This window comes from Lepidochelys kempii, chromosome 3, assembly GCF_965140285.1.
Source record: "Lepidochelys kempii isolate rLepKem1 chromosome 3, rLepKem1.hap1, whole genome shotgun sequence".
NCBI classification, from domain to species: domain Eukaryota; kingdom Metazoa; phylum Chordata; order Testudines; family Cheloniidae; genus Lepidochelys; species Lepidochelys kempii.
Window position 1 is genome coordinate 77,411,824 of NC_136382.1, and position 19,937 is coordinate 77,431,760.

General features: G+C 43.0%; 1 protein-coding gene across 4 annotated transcripts in view; it reads right to left on the bottom strand.

Moving 5' to 3' along the window:
- Positions 1-19,937, bottom strand: part of SIM1 (SIM bHLH transcription factor 1) — an 87,032-nt gene that overhangs the window by 56,175 nt on the left and 10,920 nt on the right. For 3 of the 4 annotated variants that reach the window (XM_073336862.2, XM_073336856.1, XM_073336858.1), the window contains 7 exons: positions 17,362-17,444; positions 16,106-16,195; positions 15,718-15,826; positions 15,499-15,584; positions 14,064-14,263; positions 13,848-13,954; positions 12,599-12,746 (listed from right to left, as the gene is read on the bottom strand). In XM_073336862.2, the coding sequence (XP_073192963.1) occupies positions 12,599-12,746; positions 13,848-13,954; positions 14,064-14,263; positions 15,499-15,584; positions 15,718-15,826; positions 16,106-16,195; positions 17,362-17,444 (823 nt within the window). Of the gene's footprint in view, positions 1-12,598; positions 12,747-13,847; positions 13,955-14,063; positions 14,264-15,498; positions 15,585-15,717; positions 15,827-16,105; positions 16,196-17,361; positions 17,445-18,324; positions 19,541-19,937 lie in introns of those variants that run through there. The other variant, XM_073336857.2, reaches the window with a different exon arrangement.

The following is a 19,937-nucleotide window of genomic DNA, read 5'->3' on the forward strand; positions in this document are numbered from 1 at the left end:
CTAAATATTTTTTCATCTGAAAAGTTTCTCTGGGCCAGAATGCAATTTCTGGTCAACCCCTGAAAGAGGTACCCTGATCCCAGAATAGTCAACAGCTCAGTAGTTAGGGCACTCATGCAGGATGTGGAAAACCAATGTCAAGTCCCCACTCTCTCTGATTCAGTCTATCTCGTTCAAGGTTTTGGTTTTGTTCTGCATTGGAACAGAAATAAATGTTTAAACCCCAACAATTTTTGCTAAATGGAATTCTTGTTTTTAAACCAGCCATACTCGGACTATAAGTTACATTATTTTTGCACACCCACTGAATGTCAAAATTGGTGCAAGATACTTGGCTTTATTATTTGCACCCACTCACTTTTATGACCCACAGTGTAACTTTCACCACTGAATATATCACCACTAAAGCGGGCTCTTTATGCCTACAGCCAAACACAGAAAAACACAATTTTTTTGCCAGCAATGGTTATTTTACAATTCACCTAATAAAATTAGTATTAAAAATAATAACAAGAATTTATATAGCTTCGCCAACATACACAGCACTTAAAACTTATGTTGAGACACCAAAAGTAAGTCTTCTGGAAGCTAAACAGGTGAAAAGGTACAGATACTGGGTAATAAAACGTTTACAAGATAATAGGTATAGGGGCTATCCAGTGCACTTTTCCAAGCAAATAAATACAATTTTAAAAATCATGATAATGTCAAGCTACATTCTGTCCTTTTCAATTCAGTTCCAGTTTTCTAGTTAGAATGCTAAAGGCCCAATCTTACAAGGGAGTCGAGAGTGCTAAGCACCTGGCAGGATCAAGTCCTTCTCGAACACCACTTCATAGTTTGCAACTTTTTCTTTAACTCCTCTAACCTGATTTAATATCAACAGAATAATACTGGGAATATTATAACCCAAGTTGGATGAACAGTCTTTGAAGAGTCTGACTGACACATACAATACAAATTGTAGCTCTAGGATTCAGAAGTGTATATGTCAGCCTGCATGGTGGAATGTTCTATTACTGCAACTCTATGATCTAGCCCTCTACGAGCATTATTTCAAACTTTATTAGTAGCTGGTATTATTTCAAATGCAGAGACTCTGTCCTGAAGCCTTACCCAGCTCCTGATCCTGCATGCTTTACTCAGGCAAAAGATCTCCCTGATTTTAATGGCACTTTTCCCTGAATAAGGAGAGCTGGATCAACTTATTAGTCCTTACTCGCTCAAAACATCTGAGAACTACCCAAGGAAGGACTGAATAAGGACTATATTATTTTGTTCTGTATATACAACAGTAATTGGAAATAGAGTACAACATTGTCTGTGCAAAGCTTGTGGCTGGATTTTGGATAAATAGGGCTCTAGATCAGGGGTTCTCAAACTGGGGATGTGACCCCTCAGGGGGTCACGAGGTTATTACATGGGGCATCTCAAGCTGTCAGCCTCCAACCCAAACGCCACTTCACCTCCAGCATTTACAATAGTGCTAACTATAAAAAAAAAAGTGTTTTTAATTTATAGGAGAGGATCGCACTCAGAGGCTTGCTGTGAAAAAGGGGTCACCAGTACAAAAGTTTGAGAACCACTGCTCTAGATGGAGGAGAGAACCAGCCTGAGAGTTTTGAAATAGAAGCACTGCAGGCCCCAACCCCAGAGCACAGTAAAGAGAGGATAGAAAGTCCCCTACCAGAGGCTAGTTGTGAAAGGGCTGCAACTCTGGGCTGAGCACAGATACAAAAATGATGGGTGGCTTTAAAGAACTTCACTCTGGGTTAACTCAAAGTGTCCACATAAGGCTAAGGGATATAGCTGAACATTGATTAATTAGACACTTCAATTACCAGAGCTGTACTGAAACTTCAGCAATACAATTTCAATATTGCTGGTAAAGTTGCCCCAAAGATTTACACACAGTGGGCTGAAGATAAAAACTATGGCTGTTCTTTGTTAGGCTTCAACAAAGCAAGACCATTCTTAAATTTACCCCTATTCAGCAACACTCCTAAGAATGTGCTTATCTTTAAGCATGTGCTTAAGTTTCATTGATTGCAAAATTGACATCATTGGAATTTAAGCACATGCTTAAATTAAAGTTAAGCTTAAATATGTTAAGAGCTGATTATATGCTCAAGTGCTTTGCCAAATTGAGGCCTGAACACTATATACTGTGTTATTTTACTCATGTTACTTAATTGTGCTAAATGGCGGATATCAAAAGGATACCAAGAGCAATTAATTAGGCATTTAACCAATTTTAAAATCATGTGATTGACATCTGACTATAGTCACCACAAAAGTTTTCAGAAAAGCCAGACGCTGTATCCTTGTTCACACAGCTTCCACATAAGAATGGCCATACTGGGTCAGACCAAAGGTCCGTCCAGCACAGTATCCTGTCTACCGACAGTGGCCAATGCCAGCTGCCCCAGAGGAAGTGAACCTAACAGGTAATGATCTAGTGATCTCTCTCCTGCCACCCATCTCCAACCTCTGACATACAGAGGCTAGGGACACCATTCCTTACTCATCTTGGCTAATAGCCATTAATGGACTTAACCTCCATGAATTTATCCAGTTCTTTTTTAAACCCTATTATAGTCCTAGCCTTCACAACCTCCTCAGACAAGGAGTTCCACAGGTTGACTGGGTGCTGAGTGAAGAAGAACTTCCTTTTATTTCTTTTAAACCTGCTACCCATTAATTTCATTTGGTGGCCCCTAGTTCTCATATTATGGGAACAAGTAAATAACCTTTCCTTATTCACTTTCTCCACAGCACTCATGATTTTATATACCTCTATCACATCCCCCCTTAGTCTCCTCTTTTCCAAGCTGAAAAGTCCTAGCCTCTTTAATCTCTCCTCCTATGGAACCCATTCCAAATCCCTGTTAATTTTAGTTGCCCTTTTCTGAACCTTTTCTAATGCCAATATATCTTTTTTGAGATGAGGGGACCACATCTGTACACAGTATTCAAGATGTGGGTGTACCATGGATTTATATAAGGGCAACAAGATATTCTCTGTCTTATTCTCTATCCCTTTTTTAATGGTTCTGAACATCCCGTTTGCTTTTTTGACTGCCGCTGCACACGGCGTGGATGTCTTCAGAGAACTATCCACGATGACTTCAAGATCTTTCTCCTGATTAGTTGTAGCTAAATTAGCCCCCATCATATTGTATGTATAGTTGGGGTTATTTTTTCCAATGTGCATTACTTTACATTTATCCACATTAAATTTCATTTGGCATTTTGTTGCCCAGTCACTTAGTTTTGTGAGATCTTTTTGAAGTTCTTCACAGTCTGCTTTGTTCTTAACTATCTTAAGCAGTTTAGTACCCTGAAGTGAATGAAGCTACTTCTGGAGTAGTTTATTCAGTGTGAGTACTGGTGCCAGAATCTGGTTCGTGCTGAAAAGTTAAAACAGATCGCATTTGAAGCACGTACTTGCCATGGGTGAAAGGAGAAAAGAGACTAGTTACTTAGCACTTAATTTAGGGCATGTTTGTCAGGAAGCAGGGCCTGCAGCAGAGCCAATCTCCAGGCAATTTAATGTGTGCAGCTGGCCTGTAAGGGTACATCTGCGCAGCAAAGAAAAACCCCATGGCTGACCCATGCCAGCCAGCTCAGGCTCGTGGGGCTCGAGCTGTGGGGCGGTTTCATTGCTGTGTAGACTTCTGGGCTTGGCTGGAGCCCGGGTTCTAACCCTGTGAAGTGGAATTCTACCTGGCAGTGAAACAGCCCTGCAAGCCTGAGCTGGCTGGCACTGGCCAGCCGCAGAGTTTTCTTTGCTTTGTAGACATAGCCTAATAAGCTGCCTGATGGCTGCTACACTGCCTGATTTTTGGGAAGAGTTAGTAAACTGGCTCTTAAGCCCAGCAGCAGCAGTTCGATGGCTGCTTATACGACGATTTACCCAGGGCTGTGTGAGCGCCTGCCTTGCCTTTCTCCAGGTAATCCAATCCTGACCGTTGGTTTCAATACTTGACTTCTGACCCTTGGCTCTGGGCCTGGCCTCTGATTCTGACTCCTGCTCCAACCACGAGGCACAACCGCCCATATCTCAGTCACTGACAATGTTTATTTATATACATATATATATATATTCCACAGAGAGACAGTGCGTGCCCTGAGGGAGACAGAAGAGCTGAGGCCTGAAATCAGAAGCAGAATAATAGTTTGTCTTTGAAAAAAAATAAGCCACTAGTTTTGAATACCCAAAAGTGACCCATGGAAATTACAGTGAAACTACATACAAAACAAAGAAGTGGGAAACCTACTGAACCAAGATACACAGCAGAGTGAAGCATGAAGGAGACTAAGGAAACGGGAGAACCCAAACTAGTAAAATTGCTTCAGGAATACAGGGTTGCAGGTATCCATGAAGGAGCTATGGACCAATTGCCTTCCTCCTGCCACTGCTGCACAAACCCCAACAAACCTTGCACAAGAGATCAAGAAGAGGTTGGTCTGGAAGGAGTCTTCCAGCACTCAACTCCATCGATTGGCATAAAGATGCTGCACAGCCACTAATGCAAGCCATAGAATGTAGCAGCAGTTGGAGCCCAGCATGTGGTGGGGAAGATATATGGATAGTATATGGATAGTGGCAAATCCGCTGGCTGCTCCTCCACCTGGCCTGCTGCCACCATCAAGCCCTTGCTGCATTGCCACAGAGAGAGGCTCCATTACACATAGCTCTGAGACATTCAGAGTTTGTACATTATGTCCCACCCAGGCAGCAGGACCACTGACATGCCCCTTAGGGTTTTCTATTCCTACCTGCCTGCAGAGACGTGGGGGGATTATACCATTTGGCCCAGAAAGAGGAGTGACAAGGAGTAAGGCTCTGAATGGAAGAGTAACAAGTAAGAAACCTTGCCTGACATGGCAGCACAATGCAAAGCAGTTGCAGTCTTCTCCAGACAACTTGGATGGAAGGTTCAAGTTTTATCATTTGATGAAATACAAGCTAACAAACTGCACTGAGGACAAGGCTTATACTGTACACGGAAGCATGAAGGAGAAATTCCAAAAGACCACCACTCTGGTCCCTTATCATACAGCTGGTGGAAGTACTATCATGAAGCATGACTGAATCTTTTCTGAACCTCTTGGCAATCTGTGTTTCCGTGATGGTCGAATTGACAGAAGTGCTTAGGGGATATTATTATTAGCATCAAAAAAAGATTCCCTTGGGAAGAAAGCCTGGGAGTGGATTTATTTTGCATATGACAATGGTCAAAAGCTCACAAAAAACGAAAGAAAGAGAAAAAATCCTCAGAAGTAAATGGGAGTTTTGTATGAGTAAGAGTTTCAGGACTTAGCCCATAGTTTTTAGTGTCTTGGCCATTAATGTCCTCTGGTTTAAAGCCCAAGAAGTAATTTGGAGTGAATTAAAGAAAACAGTAGCTAAGAAAACCTGCATGCACAAAGAACTGAAGTAGCATGTTGTGGACATTGGGAAGCTAATGGTGGACAAACAAAATACTGAAGAGAGAAGCTCAACAATACCCTTATTAGATTTAATATTTTTATTTTTTTCTCTGCAGTATGTACCTGTAAACTGCTGTGGTTGAGTAAAGACCAGTATCCAGTTACGTGATTTCTTTATACTTCTAATCAAATCATCCGTTGAATGATAATGGGGTCTTTTTACATCTATTGAATAATAAGAGTAAATAAAATGGGCAGGGAATGTGAGAATAGCAAAACTTCCAATGACTTTACTGGAGAACAGTTTTGGGCCATTCCTACTAAGGAATAGTAAGGTAAAGCAACAGTTTTTATGCTCAGCTTACCGTTTGTACATATTTGGGGGGCAAATACAGTGGCCACAGTTAAATCTATGTAACTGTGAGCCTACACTGCAAACACTTACTCACATCAGTAATTCCATAACTCAGTGGTATTATTCATAAATAAAGTAGTTCATATGTGTAAGTGAAGGAGTTAAGCCTGTTATCTGCAAGTAATTAACATTACTATTGTGTTCCTAAGGCCCTCCATTTTCAGTTTTTACTTATTTTTTTACCTGAAAATACTGAAGATATACACACATATGTATGTGTGTGTGCGTGTGTACAAACAGTTAATACACAATTAATGAAATAAACTACAGAATTAAATTGCTTTTACTTTCAATCTCTTACTTTTCATTATCTGTTTTTTTTCCTGTTCTCCCATTCTCCAGTGTTAACCCCTATATTTACCTAAACCGTGAAATTAATTTTTGCACAGATTTTCACTGTTTTCTGGTTTTGTAATAAACACTGAAATTCCCAGAAAATTTTAAACTGTATTTTAAAAGTCTTTATATATTCCCTATGCCATATACTCTTTCACATGGACACTTGATCGCTATAGGGAGTACACCGTGTTATGGGGAATATACATGTATGGTGGGGAGATGGACATTGCACCAGCTTCTAATACTTTAGTAGAGATGGGAACACTGAAGCAGGATGGTGAGCAACCACTGGGCCTGTGGTAATGTAAATCCAACTGATGGGAAATCCCAAATAGGAAGAGGCTAAAGTAAAGGTCATGGGGAGCTGTCTGCCCCCAGAGTTGTAGAAATGGATTTGTCACCCACTAACACTTAAAGCCCACTTATTCTGGCTTTTTATGGATTTCATTAATTTCACCGATCATGCAAAGTGATAACTTATTTGATTATGTAATTATTTTTTAAAAATCTGATAAGACACACAACTATAAAATGTACTATGCACTAAAGTTAAAAGGCATATTTTATAGATGCAATTAACAGTTAATTTATCCTAAACTTCATTTAATCTATCATGAACTAATTTTTTTTGTTTATATGTTATTTTTGAAATTATCTTTTATACAAATTGCATACTTCAATTTGTGCTTCTAATCAGTCTGTTACATAATACAAGATAATTTGAAGGTGGCAAGTGGGACTTTTATGCACTGTATTATCATAACAGAGATTATGTGCAATTAAGCGTCTAATCCAATTTATCTGTATATGTTAGTGTTACAGCTGCTATTTTAAATGATAAAGAAAAAATTAAACATATACAGCAAAAGCTCTCCAACATTCTCTAGGGATAAATTATTATATTTGCTGCTCAAAAAGCTAAAAGATCTGCACTTTAAATTACCCATTTGTTTAAAAAGGGATTGTTTCAATTTAAATATAAACTAAAACTTCAGCAGTTGCAGTCTATACTAATTGAAACATACTTGAATTGTCTTTAAGCTAAACACGCACAACTGATAAGAATATGAAAACTACATACACAGAACAAATAAGAAAAGAAACAAATATGTCTAGATTAGATCTTACTATGTCAACTGAAATACAAAAGACCAGTAAATCTGTATATTTTAAAATAAATCTCAAGTGCCCTATTTATTTTTGATATAGTCATTAAAAAAAAATCTTGTTTAAATGGTCCTGATTGTAGTATCCTTTGTAAATGGTTCTGTATTTACACTTATTAAAAATAGTTGTTCTTAATCCTAGAATGCACTCTTTCAAAGCTAGACATTTATGGACCATAGCAATTTTGGATTTTTTTTTTTAAATGGAGCAAACTGTTCTTTATCATCTCCATCAGTGGTTCTCAAACTGTGGGTCGGTACCCCAAAGTGGGTCGCAACCCACTTTAAATGGGGTCACCAGGGCTGGCTTAGACTTGCTGGGGCCCAGGGCTGAAGCTTGAGCCCCACTGCCCAGGGATGAAGCCAAAGCCCGAGGGCTTCAGCTCTGGGTGGCAGGGCTAAGGTGGCAAGTTCCCTGCCCAGGGCTGAAGCCCTTGGAGTTCAGCTTTGCCCCCCCACACACACACCCAGAGTGGTGGGGTTCAGGCTTTGCCCCCACCCCCACCTGGGGCAGTGGGGCTTGGGCAGATTCAGACTTCGATCCCTCGTCCTGGGATCGTGAAGTAATTTTTGTTGTCAAAAGGGGGTTGCGGTGCAGTGAAGTTTGAGAACTCCGATCTCCATGATCCCTACCTCTAGCTTTCTTCTTCTCTCATTTTTACACCACCGTAGGTATTCAGCCACAGCAAGTACTGATTAGTGAAACAAATTGTCTATATTTGTTCTACCTTTTATTACACTGCTTGATTTTGACACTGCTTTGGTTTTCACAAGGATAACACTTGTGCAGGTCAATGACCCTTAGTCTAAAAACAGTAGGGCCAGACTGTGATACTTTTATTCGTGCTCAATAGTAGTACCTTACTCACTCAACATTCCCATTGAAACCACTTGGTCCATTGCAGGCATAAAGTATTATTCAAAGTGTAAGGACAAAATAGTGTGAATTACCTTTCTGTAAAGCTGCGATCCCTCTTTGATTACTTTTTATCAAAATGCAGTGAGAAAGAGCAGCTAGAGTATTTCCAAAGTAACCTCTACGCTTGAAATTAACATATCACTCTGTAGTCCTAACCATGGTGCGTTATTATTTTGAGCCAAAAAAATCAATTGGTTTGCATTTCTCATTATATTTTTGAGTTAAATGTACACCAATTTATTTGCAAAGAACAAGTCAAGAAACGTTCCCATTTCGCCTCTAAGCAGATCTCTCCTAACTGATTTTACACCATTATTCAACTGCATCTTGTGTGCGGTATGTCTCTGCCAAGAACTGCATCTGTACAAGTGATTTTCCATATATCAAATGCTATATAACAAAAGCATGAAAAGAACCCACACCAAACACACATAGCTCACAGCTGTTCTTGGTTTAGTGGAATAATCCAGTGTCATCCTTAAGGAAATTTAGTAGCTACAGAATTTATATTAGAATAAATAATATGAAAAAATCCATACTTTGAGAGCAACGGAAGAACCTTTATTCTGATTTCCTGAAAACAAGATCTATAATATGGATCAGATCCAAAGTCCATTGAAGTCAATAGAAGTCTGGTTCTCTTTCCCCCTCTCTTTTCAGTCCTGTGTTCCACATTAGAGTGATAAAACCCTGACAGGCAGGAGTAACTATGAATAGCTAATAGAGACAATTAACTGAAGGCTACATAAGGTGAGTTCAGCAAACCCCCCTGACTCTTCTAAATGTGAACTTTCTTCTACAATAGCTTTCATCCACTTCTGTCTGATAGTCACAGTGTTATCTACTGTTTCTGAGGCTGGCTGTATCTCATTTCTAAAAAGCCATCCACTTATCTACCTGCAAAGTACTATGAAACAGAATATTGTCTGTTCTTATCACTTAGCTTCCAAACTGCTGGCTATCAGTAGACTAAAAAGGGCAATAAAGGATGCGCGTGTCTTGGGAATCTGTTGTGGTTATTATTATTGTGGTAACTTTACTGCAGAAAAATATTACATGATTTCTTGTTCGACAGAGCACTAATGAAGAGGTGGTCAGACTTGACTGAAACTCGGGGACCTAGACATACCAAAACAAGGTTTTAATGTAGTCATAGTATCTTTGCATTGTGAATTTCAGCCTTCTACAGCACATGGCAGTTGTAGTAGCCAGTAACAGACATCACAGCATTTACCATCTGCCTTTGACATAAGCTGGTTTTTCTTTCTATTTCTGCACTTGAGACAATTAATTAAAGAGCAGGGGAGAGTCTTAAATAGCTCGATACATCGTAAAGTTGTTACATAATCCATTGTTTTAGGGGAAACATCTGAGGGATTTTTAATAAATAATTTTCCAATAAATGGCAGCCTGGCTAAAAATATATCAAAATAGAAATGTACTTAAAATATATATTGTATATTGAGTGAAAAGGAAGACACCGCCTCATAAAAAATACCGAAACATTAATTGAAGCTAAAGAAATGCTATCGCTATTTTCATAACACACATACACCCCGTACTCAGGGGGCCCGATCTATTTCTACTGAAGACAACTGAAGTTTTTCCATTGAGTTCAAAAGGAGCAAGATCGGCCCCCTAGTGTTCTCCAACAGTCTGACAGTTTTGGAATATTTTAAGCCTCTGCTTCGAGGTCTGCTTAAACCACGGTTGGGTGTTCTCCCTTTGTGCCGCTGTATTTAAAGGTGTGTATTTGAACAGAACTCACTTATCACTCTATCACCTTAGAAAGAAGGGGCATACAGAATACATCTATGCTCAGATTCGCTGCTACCATGAAGAATCAATACAAATCTACTTAATTAGCTAAAGCAATGTAAATCAGCTCTTTGCAACCAGATGTAGGATGTCCACAGCAAACAAACTGCAACCTTTGACTGTGAAAAACAGACCCTGAACCACTCTATGGTATATTACCCACCGCCTTAGGCACATTGTTAGTGATCGAAGTATTTGTATAAGGCTAAAGATACTGGAATTGCATATGGATTTAACAGTAGGTCCAATCTTGCTGTTCTTACGCAGCAGGCAATTATGCCCATTAAATCACTGGGAATTTTGCCTGAGAAAGGACGGCAAGATCGGTCCCAATGTGATTTACACCATTTTTGAAGCCTCTTTTTTTCCTCTCTTCCCCGGTAAAGCAAGTAACTATTCTGGTGATTAAATGCTTTCCTTCACAATCGCTGTCCTGTTTACCCTGCACACTGGAATAGTTGTTAGGCAGAGCGAACAAGTGACAATCAATAGGAAAAGGCTATCCAGTTATTCCCAAGCAAACAAAACAGCCTTTTCAAAATGACCAAAAGCAGAAATTAATTATCCAGTGGGAGGTTTCATTTCCATGCAGGTCATTTAAGGTAGGGCGGGGCTCTGGTTTTGGATAAAATATGACTGCCAACCACTGGCCCCCCACAGGAAAACAAGCCTAGTACTTGTGAAGCCTCTGACATACAAAGCACCTTAGTATGTTATTTTCTTTTTCTTTGAAAAATGGTTACAATAGGCAGACACATTTCTTCGCTGCTCAACCTTCAGGTTTTACGAGTGTTTTAATCTGCGACATACATTTGGGCCTCTCACCTTGTGTTTAGCTGAAAAGTCTAACATTTGCGAAATACAGGCATTGATGGGACTTCGGCTTTGGGAGTGTAGAGATGGAAATGTATGGAAAGGCTGTAATGCGTGTGCTGGGTCAATCTCCTCCTTCTCCAGTCTTGCCACTGCTGGGTAAGAGTGTTTACCCCTACTTTGCTTTGTTGTTGTTTTTAAGGCGAATCAAGAGGATTTTCCTAACTACCAGCTGTGAGTGTAGGAGTCCATCTACGAAGGAAAACAAGGGTTTTCCCAATGCACAGGAAAGCTCACCTAAACCGAATTCGTAATTATTCCTCCATGAACACGGAACTCTCCAAACCGAATCAAGCACAGAATACATACTTTTATTGTCGAGTACAATTGCTAATGACCAGAGATTTAACTCTGCAATATTGGCACTCTTATTTATAAAGGAGCCTCCCCCATCCAATTAAGTGCACGCTCCTTAGAAAAGTACCATTTGCAAGACCATAGTCACTGTTTCCAAATAAACAACTTCCTTTTTATGTTTGCCTTAAAACACTAACTGCCAAAACGATACAGTTACTGTGTGTACATTAAGCCCCCCTAAAAGTAAGATAATTCTGCTTTAAGGCTGAAAATCTCGGCAGAATGTTCATCCATTGGGGGTGGGGGGGGAGGAAGATTTAGCTTATCCATTTTCAATAGTTACATTTGATAGAAGAATGAAAAAATCCGCGTTGGACTACAAGTATGTACACGTGCAGGTACACTGCACTTTCAGTAACCACGACCGTTTTCTTCACTACCAAAACAAACACAACAGGCCACGGATTCGAATGACATATCACTTCTGCCAGCAGCAATCACTATTTCAATGAAAATAGTCTTAATATCATCATAATAAATAAGTCCAGCCAACCTGCCGGAGGGAATTAGAACTCATTCATTGGACCTAGGTATTGCAGTTTATGCAGCAGGTACCATACAAGTCTGATACTCCTGCAATACCCAAGTACGATGGGATGAATTAAGAAGTACAGCCAAGATTTTCAGCATTAACTCTGAACCTTTTTGCCTTGGGGGAGGGGTAATGGGGGTAGGTTAAACTGAGAACCTTCTGGTCACTTTGTGGTTCAATATAAGGCTCACTCTCTCAGAACAAAAACGAAATCTCTGAGCTTTGATAGAGACTCTGGATGATATTAAGAACTTCAAACCCCAGATTTTTGAAAAGAAAAACAGATGTCCTGTTTGTTAAGTATAAATAACTCCGTACATTCAACCACCCCCCCCTCTTTTTTTTTCTGACGCTGCATTAAATTTTATTTAAAGATGGGTACGTTTAAACTGTAAAAAGAGAGCGAGAGGGAGCCGAATATGTGGGTGACAAACCACTAAATCTTTTCCCTAGCGAAAGAGGAGGGGGGAGAAAAATCAGACAGGAACCTTTCATCGAGATGAAAGTGCTCCCTGGGTTTCCTCGCCAGCCCGGTGTGCGCGCCCTGGTCAGTTGCAGCACTGAGCGGATTTAGCAGACCTAGACCAAGAGGCAGGGAGAGACTATGGAGCTAGGTCTGTTCCAAGCAACGAGCTTCCCCGTGGTGGGGCAGGGCCCCTTTTTATCCATGCGTTTCCACAAGGCCTTTCCCCTCCCTCGCGCCTAGCTCTGCACAGTTTAGAGCAGCCCCTGGGCTCACTTACGTGAGGACGTAGTTGACGCTGACTATGCAGTGCGGCCGCGAGGACCTGCTGTTGTGCACGATGGTGGCGTAGCTCTGCACCCACACCCAGCCGCCGTGCTTGGCCAGGAAGCGGTAGTATTTGGTGGTCACCTGCCCTTTCACCAGCACTGCGGAAGATACAAAAGAAGGGAAGGGAGGGAAAGGACCTCAGTGGAGTACTGCTGCCCCTTGCAATCCTCCCCCCGAGAAGGGTTACCCACTCAATGAAAAAGCCCCCGTTGCTTTTGTTAGCCAGAGCTCAGATAAAGGGCTACAGCTCCTTCTCAAAGAGGCTGGCTCAGGGCAAACGGGTGCTTTAGTAAAGGCAAAAATACAGATCCGAAGAGAGAGAGAGATCCTGCGCCCACTGAAGCTAATGAGGCAGCTCCCACTGACATCAAAGGTGCAGGCTTAGTGCAGATAAATTCACATCCGGAAATTTCCGGATAACGGATCCCATCACTTATGTGTCTCCGGCCTAATCAATTCATGTCAGCACAGTTACAAAAACACAACGTTCACGGAGTCTAAAGGAAGCTACATGCCACTAACTGTTTCACAATAATGAATAATAATGCACGGTCCACTACGGGGGGGGGGGGGGGAATATTTTTTCTGATCTCTCTGTCATCAAGATTTTTAAAAGATTATTTAAAATGGGTTTTGCCTCTACCTGTGCCCGTTACATTTTCTGTAAATTGGAAGAAATCTTACAGGAAACTAATATCTTTTTCGTTCATTTCCCCCTGGGTATTCATGTCAGCGTGATATTGAAATAAAAGTCGGATCTACGAATCGGAATACCACAGTTCCAAAGAAATGTGTACATAGGAGTCGTGTGACAGTGTGGGGCCGGAGAAAGGGAGTCTGGCTTTTACTGGCACGCCAGTTTGGAGCTGAAAAAAGATTCCCGACTGAAATATCTGAGATTTGATCGGTTTCAGAGTAGCAGCCGTGTTAGTCTGTATCCGCCAAAAGAAAAGATTTGATCGTTTTAGTTCTTTCCTCATAACGGCTTGCTGGGGGAAAGCAGCGGTGAGTTAGAGACCCGCTGCAAGGACTCCTTGTGTATTACACTCCTGGCCCCCTCCCAGCCCCGATTTCCTCCTAGGTGTAAATCTAGTAAGTCCCGGTCTGGAGGGAGGAGGCGAACATCGGGCCTCAGAGGGGCTGCTGGGGCGGGGGAAGGAGGGTTACTCCCAGGTGCTTTAGGGGACGGGACTCCTTACGCAAATGGTGAGCGCAGCGCAAGTGGAAGGTGTCACAGCCATGGACGTGGTGGTAAAGGGTCTTCTCTATCAGGTCCTGCGGCTCGTAACCCGTCAGCTCGGCCACCCTGTGGGAGAGAGAGCCAGAGGCAGGCGCCAGTAAGTGCCCGGGCGGAGGGCGAAGCCTGACCGGAAAGCGCGGGGCTGGAGGCGGAGTTTCAAAAGCAGACCGGCTACCTGGAGTCTAAGAAGATGAGCTTCATGTCCAGGCTGGCCCGGAACATGAACATATTGCTGTGCAGCTTGATTTCCGTCACCGCGCTGGGCGGCAGCGAGTGGCCAACAGCGACCAAGCCGACGTTCTGGTAGCAGCCGTCGAAGGGGGACATGTCCAGGCTGTACTGGCGGATCTTCAGGTAGCCGCTGCAATGAATGACCTGCCAGGCACAAGACAGGGACACGTCACGCCCTGCGTGCACCAGGGCACTAGCTCGCCTTTGAAAACACACCTAGGACACACGGGAGCGGGTGGGCACCTTAAAGGCAGCCGGAATAGCTACCGCCTGCTGGAGAGTAGCGCTGGGTCACGGGAATTTGCCTGTTACCCTGGCCCTGGTGGAGGAACTGGACAGAGAGACGTTCTTTTCTCTACAGAACAATTCAGCCTTCAGCACCTGGTTCAAAGCCCATCCACGTCGGGGGGACGAGGGGGGGTGTTCCAGGGATTTAAATGGGGATTGGGATCAAGGCCTAGCTATGCTTTTATCATCCCTCTAAACATTGCAACAGTCAGAAGGAGGGAGAAGTGTCAGGTTGTTCACAACTGATACTGGTAATTTTATACACACAAGATGTATGTGAGTGCAGATTAGGGGCGTGTATATAGGTATATAAATATGTGTACGGCGTTCATTACATAGATGTGTATTAGACAGCATATGTGTTATGGATATGTATGTACTGTTACCTATATTTTGATGTTATAATCATGCTTTATTATAACGCCTTTTTTCTGCAGGAACTCAAAGCGGTGTATGTGCATTAATGAATTTAGTCTCACAATCATTATTCTTCCCCATTTTGCGGACAAGAAGGCTGAGGCAATGAGAGATGCTGGGAGGCAAACGTCACATAAGATGTCTGTGAGACACAGAACCCAGGAGTCCTGAGCAGAGTATATAAAACTAAGACTAGGAGGAGCTATGTAACAGGGCCTTAGTCTAGGAGAACTTCACCGAATTTGAAGAGTCTTTACAAACTTTTCTAAAAGTCCAGTCAAGTTCGCCCCAAGGTTTGCAATGGGTCAGCTTACCGTTTCCACAGCAACACGGGAACTTCCGTGGTTTTTGCTTGGTTTCTACTACAAACTCTGGCAAAACTTGGGGGGGATTGGGCTGAGTTTGGCTTTGTGGCCTGTGTTCATTTATTTGCAACCCGAAGAGAAACTTCTGGGCCTGAACAGGAAACCCACACTTCAAAAAACGTCCTGCCAGCTGAAACCGCTCAAATGGGCTGAGGTCTCATTCTGACTGCTGGTCCCCTGCTTTCACACCGCAAAGACCCAGCAGCCTAGCCAAGCACAGACACATCCACATAGTCAGGGATTCTCTAGCATGCACTTCCCATCCTTCTGAGCAGGAGCCGCTGGTGACTCCTGTCCATGTCCACGCACCTTGTAGCCCCCGCAGGTCAGCCCCGCGTTCCTTTTAGCCAAGACGCACTTCATCCTTAGGAAAAAGGAGCGCTCGATCTCGTATTCTAAGGGAAAAGGCAGAGGCACCGGTGAGAAAAGGGCAGGGGGGTCTGGTGGCACCTGATGGCTTCGCTTCCCCTGCAGAGCCCACACCCGCACAAGCGCGGAGGCCAAGCCGAGAGGGGGAATGTACTTTACCCTGCACGAAGTGAGAGTGGTAGGGCTGGTGAGCTGTGAGCACCGCGGTCATCTCATCGTGATCAGCAGGGTGGATGTATTCGTAAATGCTATTTCCAGTCAGCTCTACCTGTGAGGGAAGAGGAGGGTTTCAACTTTCTCGCCATCGACATAGCGTGCGTGTGTAGCCGGCGTTGGATGTGGGGCCATCTGCTGCCGTGGTACAGCTCTATAAACACACAGACAATTACAGTGTCCTGGCTTTGTCTGGGTTCACACCACCTCCGGTTGAGGCAAATAGCTTAGAGGCAGCTGTACATCTCCTATGGAAAATACAGGGATATAGACAGGGGCATTATGCCCTATCACACGCAGGCATAAGCCGCTAGTGGGTAACCTGTCCACTTACCTGTGATAAACCCAGATGAACGGAGGCCGTCTCTGAAATGTACATGATCTTGCCGTCTGGAGCCACAACAAATATGAAACCATCCAAGGTCTACAAGGGAAAGAAGACACCAGATATCTATGAACTACCTGTACCTGGGACTGATTTAGCAGATCGGGGATTCCAGCCTGGCTTTCATTACTAAAAGAGTTGGAGGATGGGAGGAAGCTGGAACATCCTTTCAGTAGATCCGCTTAAAAGGGGCAGGATATGAACATAACGCACCTCAAAACAGGGGACCTGTTTGAAATGGCTTTGCAACGAAATGTGACAATGAATCAACCTAAGACTCCAAAGCAGCAAGAATAGAAGCTCCCAGCCTCTAGGGCTCCCAGCCTCGGCTTTGCTGACCGTTCCCCCTGGAGAAATACTGAACACTTGCACCCCCCACCTACGATTTCAGTAGAGATTTTAACTCTTATATATTTGATTAAGAGACTTCAGCGAGCAAGGGGCGATCTAAAACTCTCCACAATGTAAATAAAGTTTGAAACGGACAGAACTATTTAAAAGGTCTGTTAAGATTAGATAGATAGATGTTAATAAGTGTTATTTGTATGCACTGTGAGAAGAACAGGCCTCTGTTCATTAGAGGCGGGTATAAAATGCTACAAGACCCCACAGTACCACATGCCTGAATAGCTAAGATTATAAACACTAATATTCCTTTGTTAATCCTTTAGGCCACAGCGAGTTTTCAATTGTGTCCTAGCTGAATTAAGGTTTTCGGTGTCTTCAATTAATCAATGTTTATTCTAACTACCATGGGATCAAGGCTTTCTAAACTTTTATATGTGCTCCTCAAAATAGCCCCCTGGATCCCCTCTACGGTTTCTCCCACTTTTCTTTTCACCTTGCACCACTTTAAAGACGCGTCTTTGCGCTCACCAGATTGCTCAGAACAAGAAAACTACATTCACAAATCTTGTCAACCTGCTGACTGACAAGGCTGTTGAGATTAGGGACCAAATCAACCTACCACTTTCTACTTCGGACACGTAGAATGGCCACCAGCAAGTTGAGCCGGGCTGCGTAACCCACTGTACCGTGTGAGAAGCTAAGGATCGTGACAGATCAATTCCGCCACAGTTCTGGACTCTCCTTTTGTGAAGCACGTGAACAGTTAAAGATTAGACAAGGGAATAATTAAAAGCTCAGAATATGGTACGATCTCTTTAATCATTAATACCAAATGGCTCGCGTTTCCAGGCCAGTACCTGCAAAAGATGGGATCCCAGTTCCCGTCCAACATTATCCAAAGGGCTGGTTCGACTAGTGTGGCCCCAGGCTTCGCCAAGTCCTGTTTATTTAAGACACACAAAAATTAAGGTGAGACGACAAGATACAAATTCTCATTGGCCTGTCAGGGCTGGTTGATTTGGTTTTCTTTGTTTTAGTTTCAAACACTTTAAAGCGTTTTCTAATAGCTGAATAAGCTAATTCCCTTGTTGATTGTTTTAAAATGTTATTTCCTATTTGGGGGGATATCTATGCTGGAATTACCAGTAAAGTTCATTAATAAGAACTGAGTGAATTCAACTAAGCCTGGAACCGCTCCAGATAAAAACATTATTCGACCTGGGCAATGGCTTCTAGAAAGTTGCTTCCTGGAAGAAAAGGTAGTACAATATCTTTGCTTCTGACCTCACTGAAAAATGACAGAACAACACTGCCAGGTACCAAAATGAGACCAAAACAGAAATATTTAATTTCAACAGAATGATGCGATTAACCGGACGTGAATACACTTCAGAATGATATAAATGTTATAAAGCCAATGAAATACAACATTGATGTTATTCAGTATTATTCGATTAGACAAAAGGATAACTCAGGTCTGTGAGTATTTTATTTAGTGTGTTTGCCGACTCTCCCAGAAACGAATGCTTTGTATCGTTTGCGCACAACCTCCCAAGAAATTAACAAACTGAATATGTAAACCAGGCTATATATTGAGAGGGCTTTAAAATGTAACCCTGGTCATCAAGATCACTTTCTGATTTGATCAGCGATCCGGTGTAAATCCCGAAGAAGGTCCCGATCCTTCATTCCTCACCTATCTATCGACTTCAATAGGAGCTTTTGGGTGCGCCGAGAATGCAAGATCGGACCCCTGCAGTGCATTTTATTAACAAGTATTTCCACCTTAGCATATGCCAAGCCCACGAAAAGTAATCTACCTTTCCCGACGTCTTTCCGCAGCTGCAGTGTCACGACAGCATTAAGACACGCCAGGCAGTGCATAAATGTACTTCCGAAGCGGTCGGAGTTACTCACTAACCAAGGTACCAGCTCTCTCTTCCCAATCAAACCCTCTTCCCCACAACATACAAGGCCCTCTCTCTCCCACTGAAGGAATGACCTCTCTTCACCGTGAATGATCTGTTTCCAAATACTCTAGTTGGATTCGACAAGGAATCTCCCCGGACGTGGCTAATGTTTCAATTTGTGCTGGTTTTCCTATATACAAAGGGCCGGATGGAACGGACTGTGCCAGAGTTAAAAGGCATTACCCATAAACAGTTTAACAATGCTGTTGCTGAAATAATTTCAACTTGGTGATTAAAGCCCTTTATGCTTACACCATTAAACAAGGCTTAGCGTGACCCCCCCAAAAAAGTGATTGATGGCAACGCAGAGCAAATCGCCACGAGGCGAACACGGGGTCCAAGCAGGGACAGCCTCCCGCAAAATTAGCCCTTCACAAACTCCTCGTGGCTTGTTTTTCGTTTATTCATATGCAAACAAACAAGGGATGGGAACGGAGGCGATGTGGAGCAGATAACTCCCCCTCGGTATTGACCGGGCTCACTTGGGTGTTTACACGTCTAAATAAAGCTAACGATTTCACCGCCGCTATTCAAACACTGAAGCGCCCACTCTAAGGCCGTGCATTCTCGGTCTCTCTCTCTCTCTCTCCAGCCATCCCTTCCTCCATTTCTCCTCTCCATCCCTGCTTCAACGGGCCAGAGCTATTAGCAGCCCCAGCCCCTCCTCGCTCACCATCTCTCTCCTACCCCCTTCTCAGTTCTCCACAAGGGTCTCTCTCCTTAAATTCCTGCTTCTTCCTCTTCTGTTTACATCCCTCCCCTCTTCAGCATGCCAGCATCTCTCTTCTCCTTTCTGCCTCTACGCTATTCTCTCCTCCTCTGCAAACGGGGTACTACCTCTCCTCTCCTCTCCTCAATTCTCCCTAGGCCAGGGGCCTCAATAGACTGCCTTCCCCCCGCCCCCCAATACGTACATCTCTGTCTCTATCCCTTGATCCTTCATCTCGCCAAATGCCGGCCGGCAGCAAAGTCCCTGGGATTAGTTCCTCCTGCTCAACAGCAGGTACCCAGTGACTTTCCACAGCCCCGGGGTAAAGGGTTATGGGAGAAGTCCGCACCTTGGGCGCTTCTGTAATAACTGACAATTGTGCTGCCCCCGAATGCAATCATCCCCTCTCCCCGTTAGACAGCAAGCGAGCCACAGACACAACTTAACTTCTAACCCTTGTGACTCCCCAAATGCCGTAGTACACGATTTCATTCATGAGACGGTGGCGGGGAAGATACTGTTTGAGAGCATACAAACTGCGGAAAGCGTGTGATCAAATTAACAGGCACCACATTCCCTCTTGAAATTAGCAAGCACTAACATCAAACCCTGCAAAGGCTGCAACGTTTCCAGAGAAAGACCGAAAATTCCTCTATGAAATTCTGATTCAGTACATGTTCAGGAGGTTTGGTGTGGTTGTGCTTAACAATAAAGCCCATTAAAGTGAGACAAAAAGCACCACTCCGCATAAAAT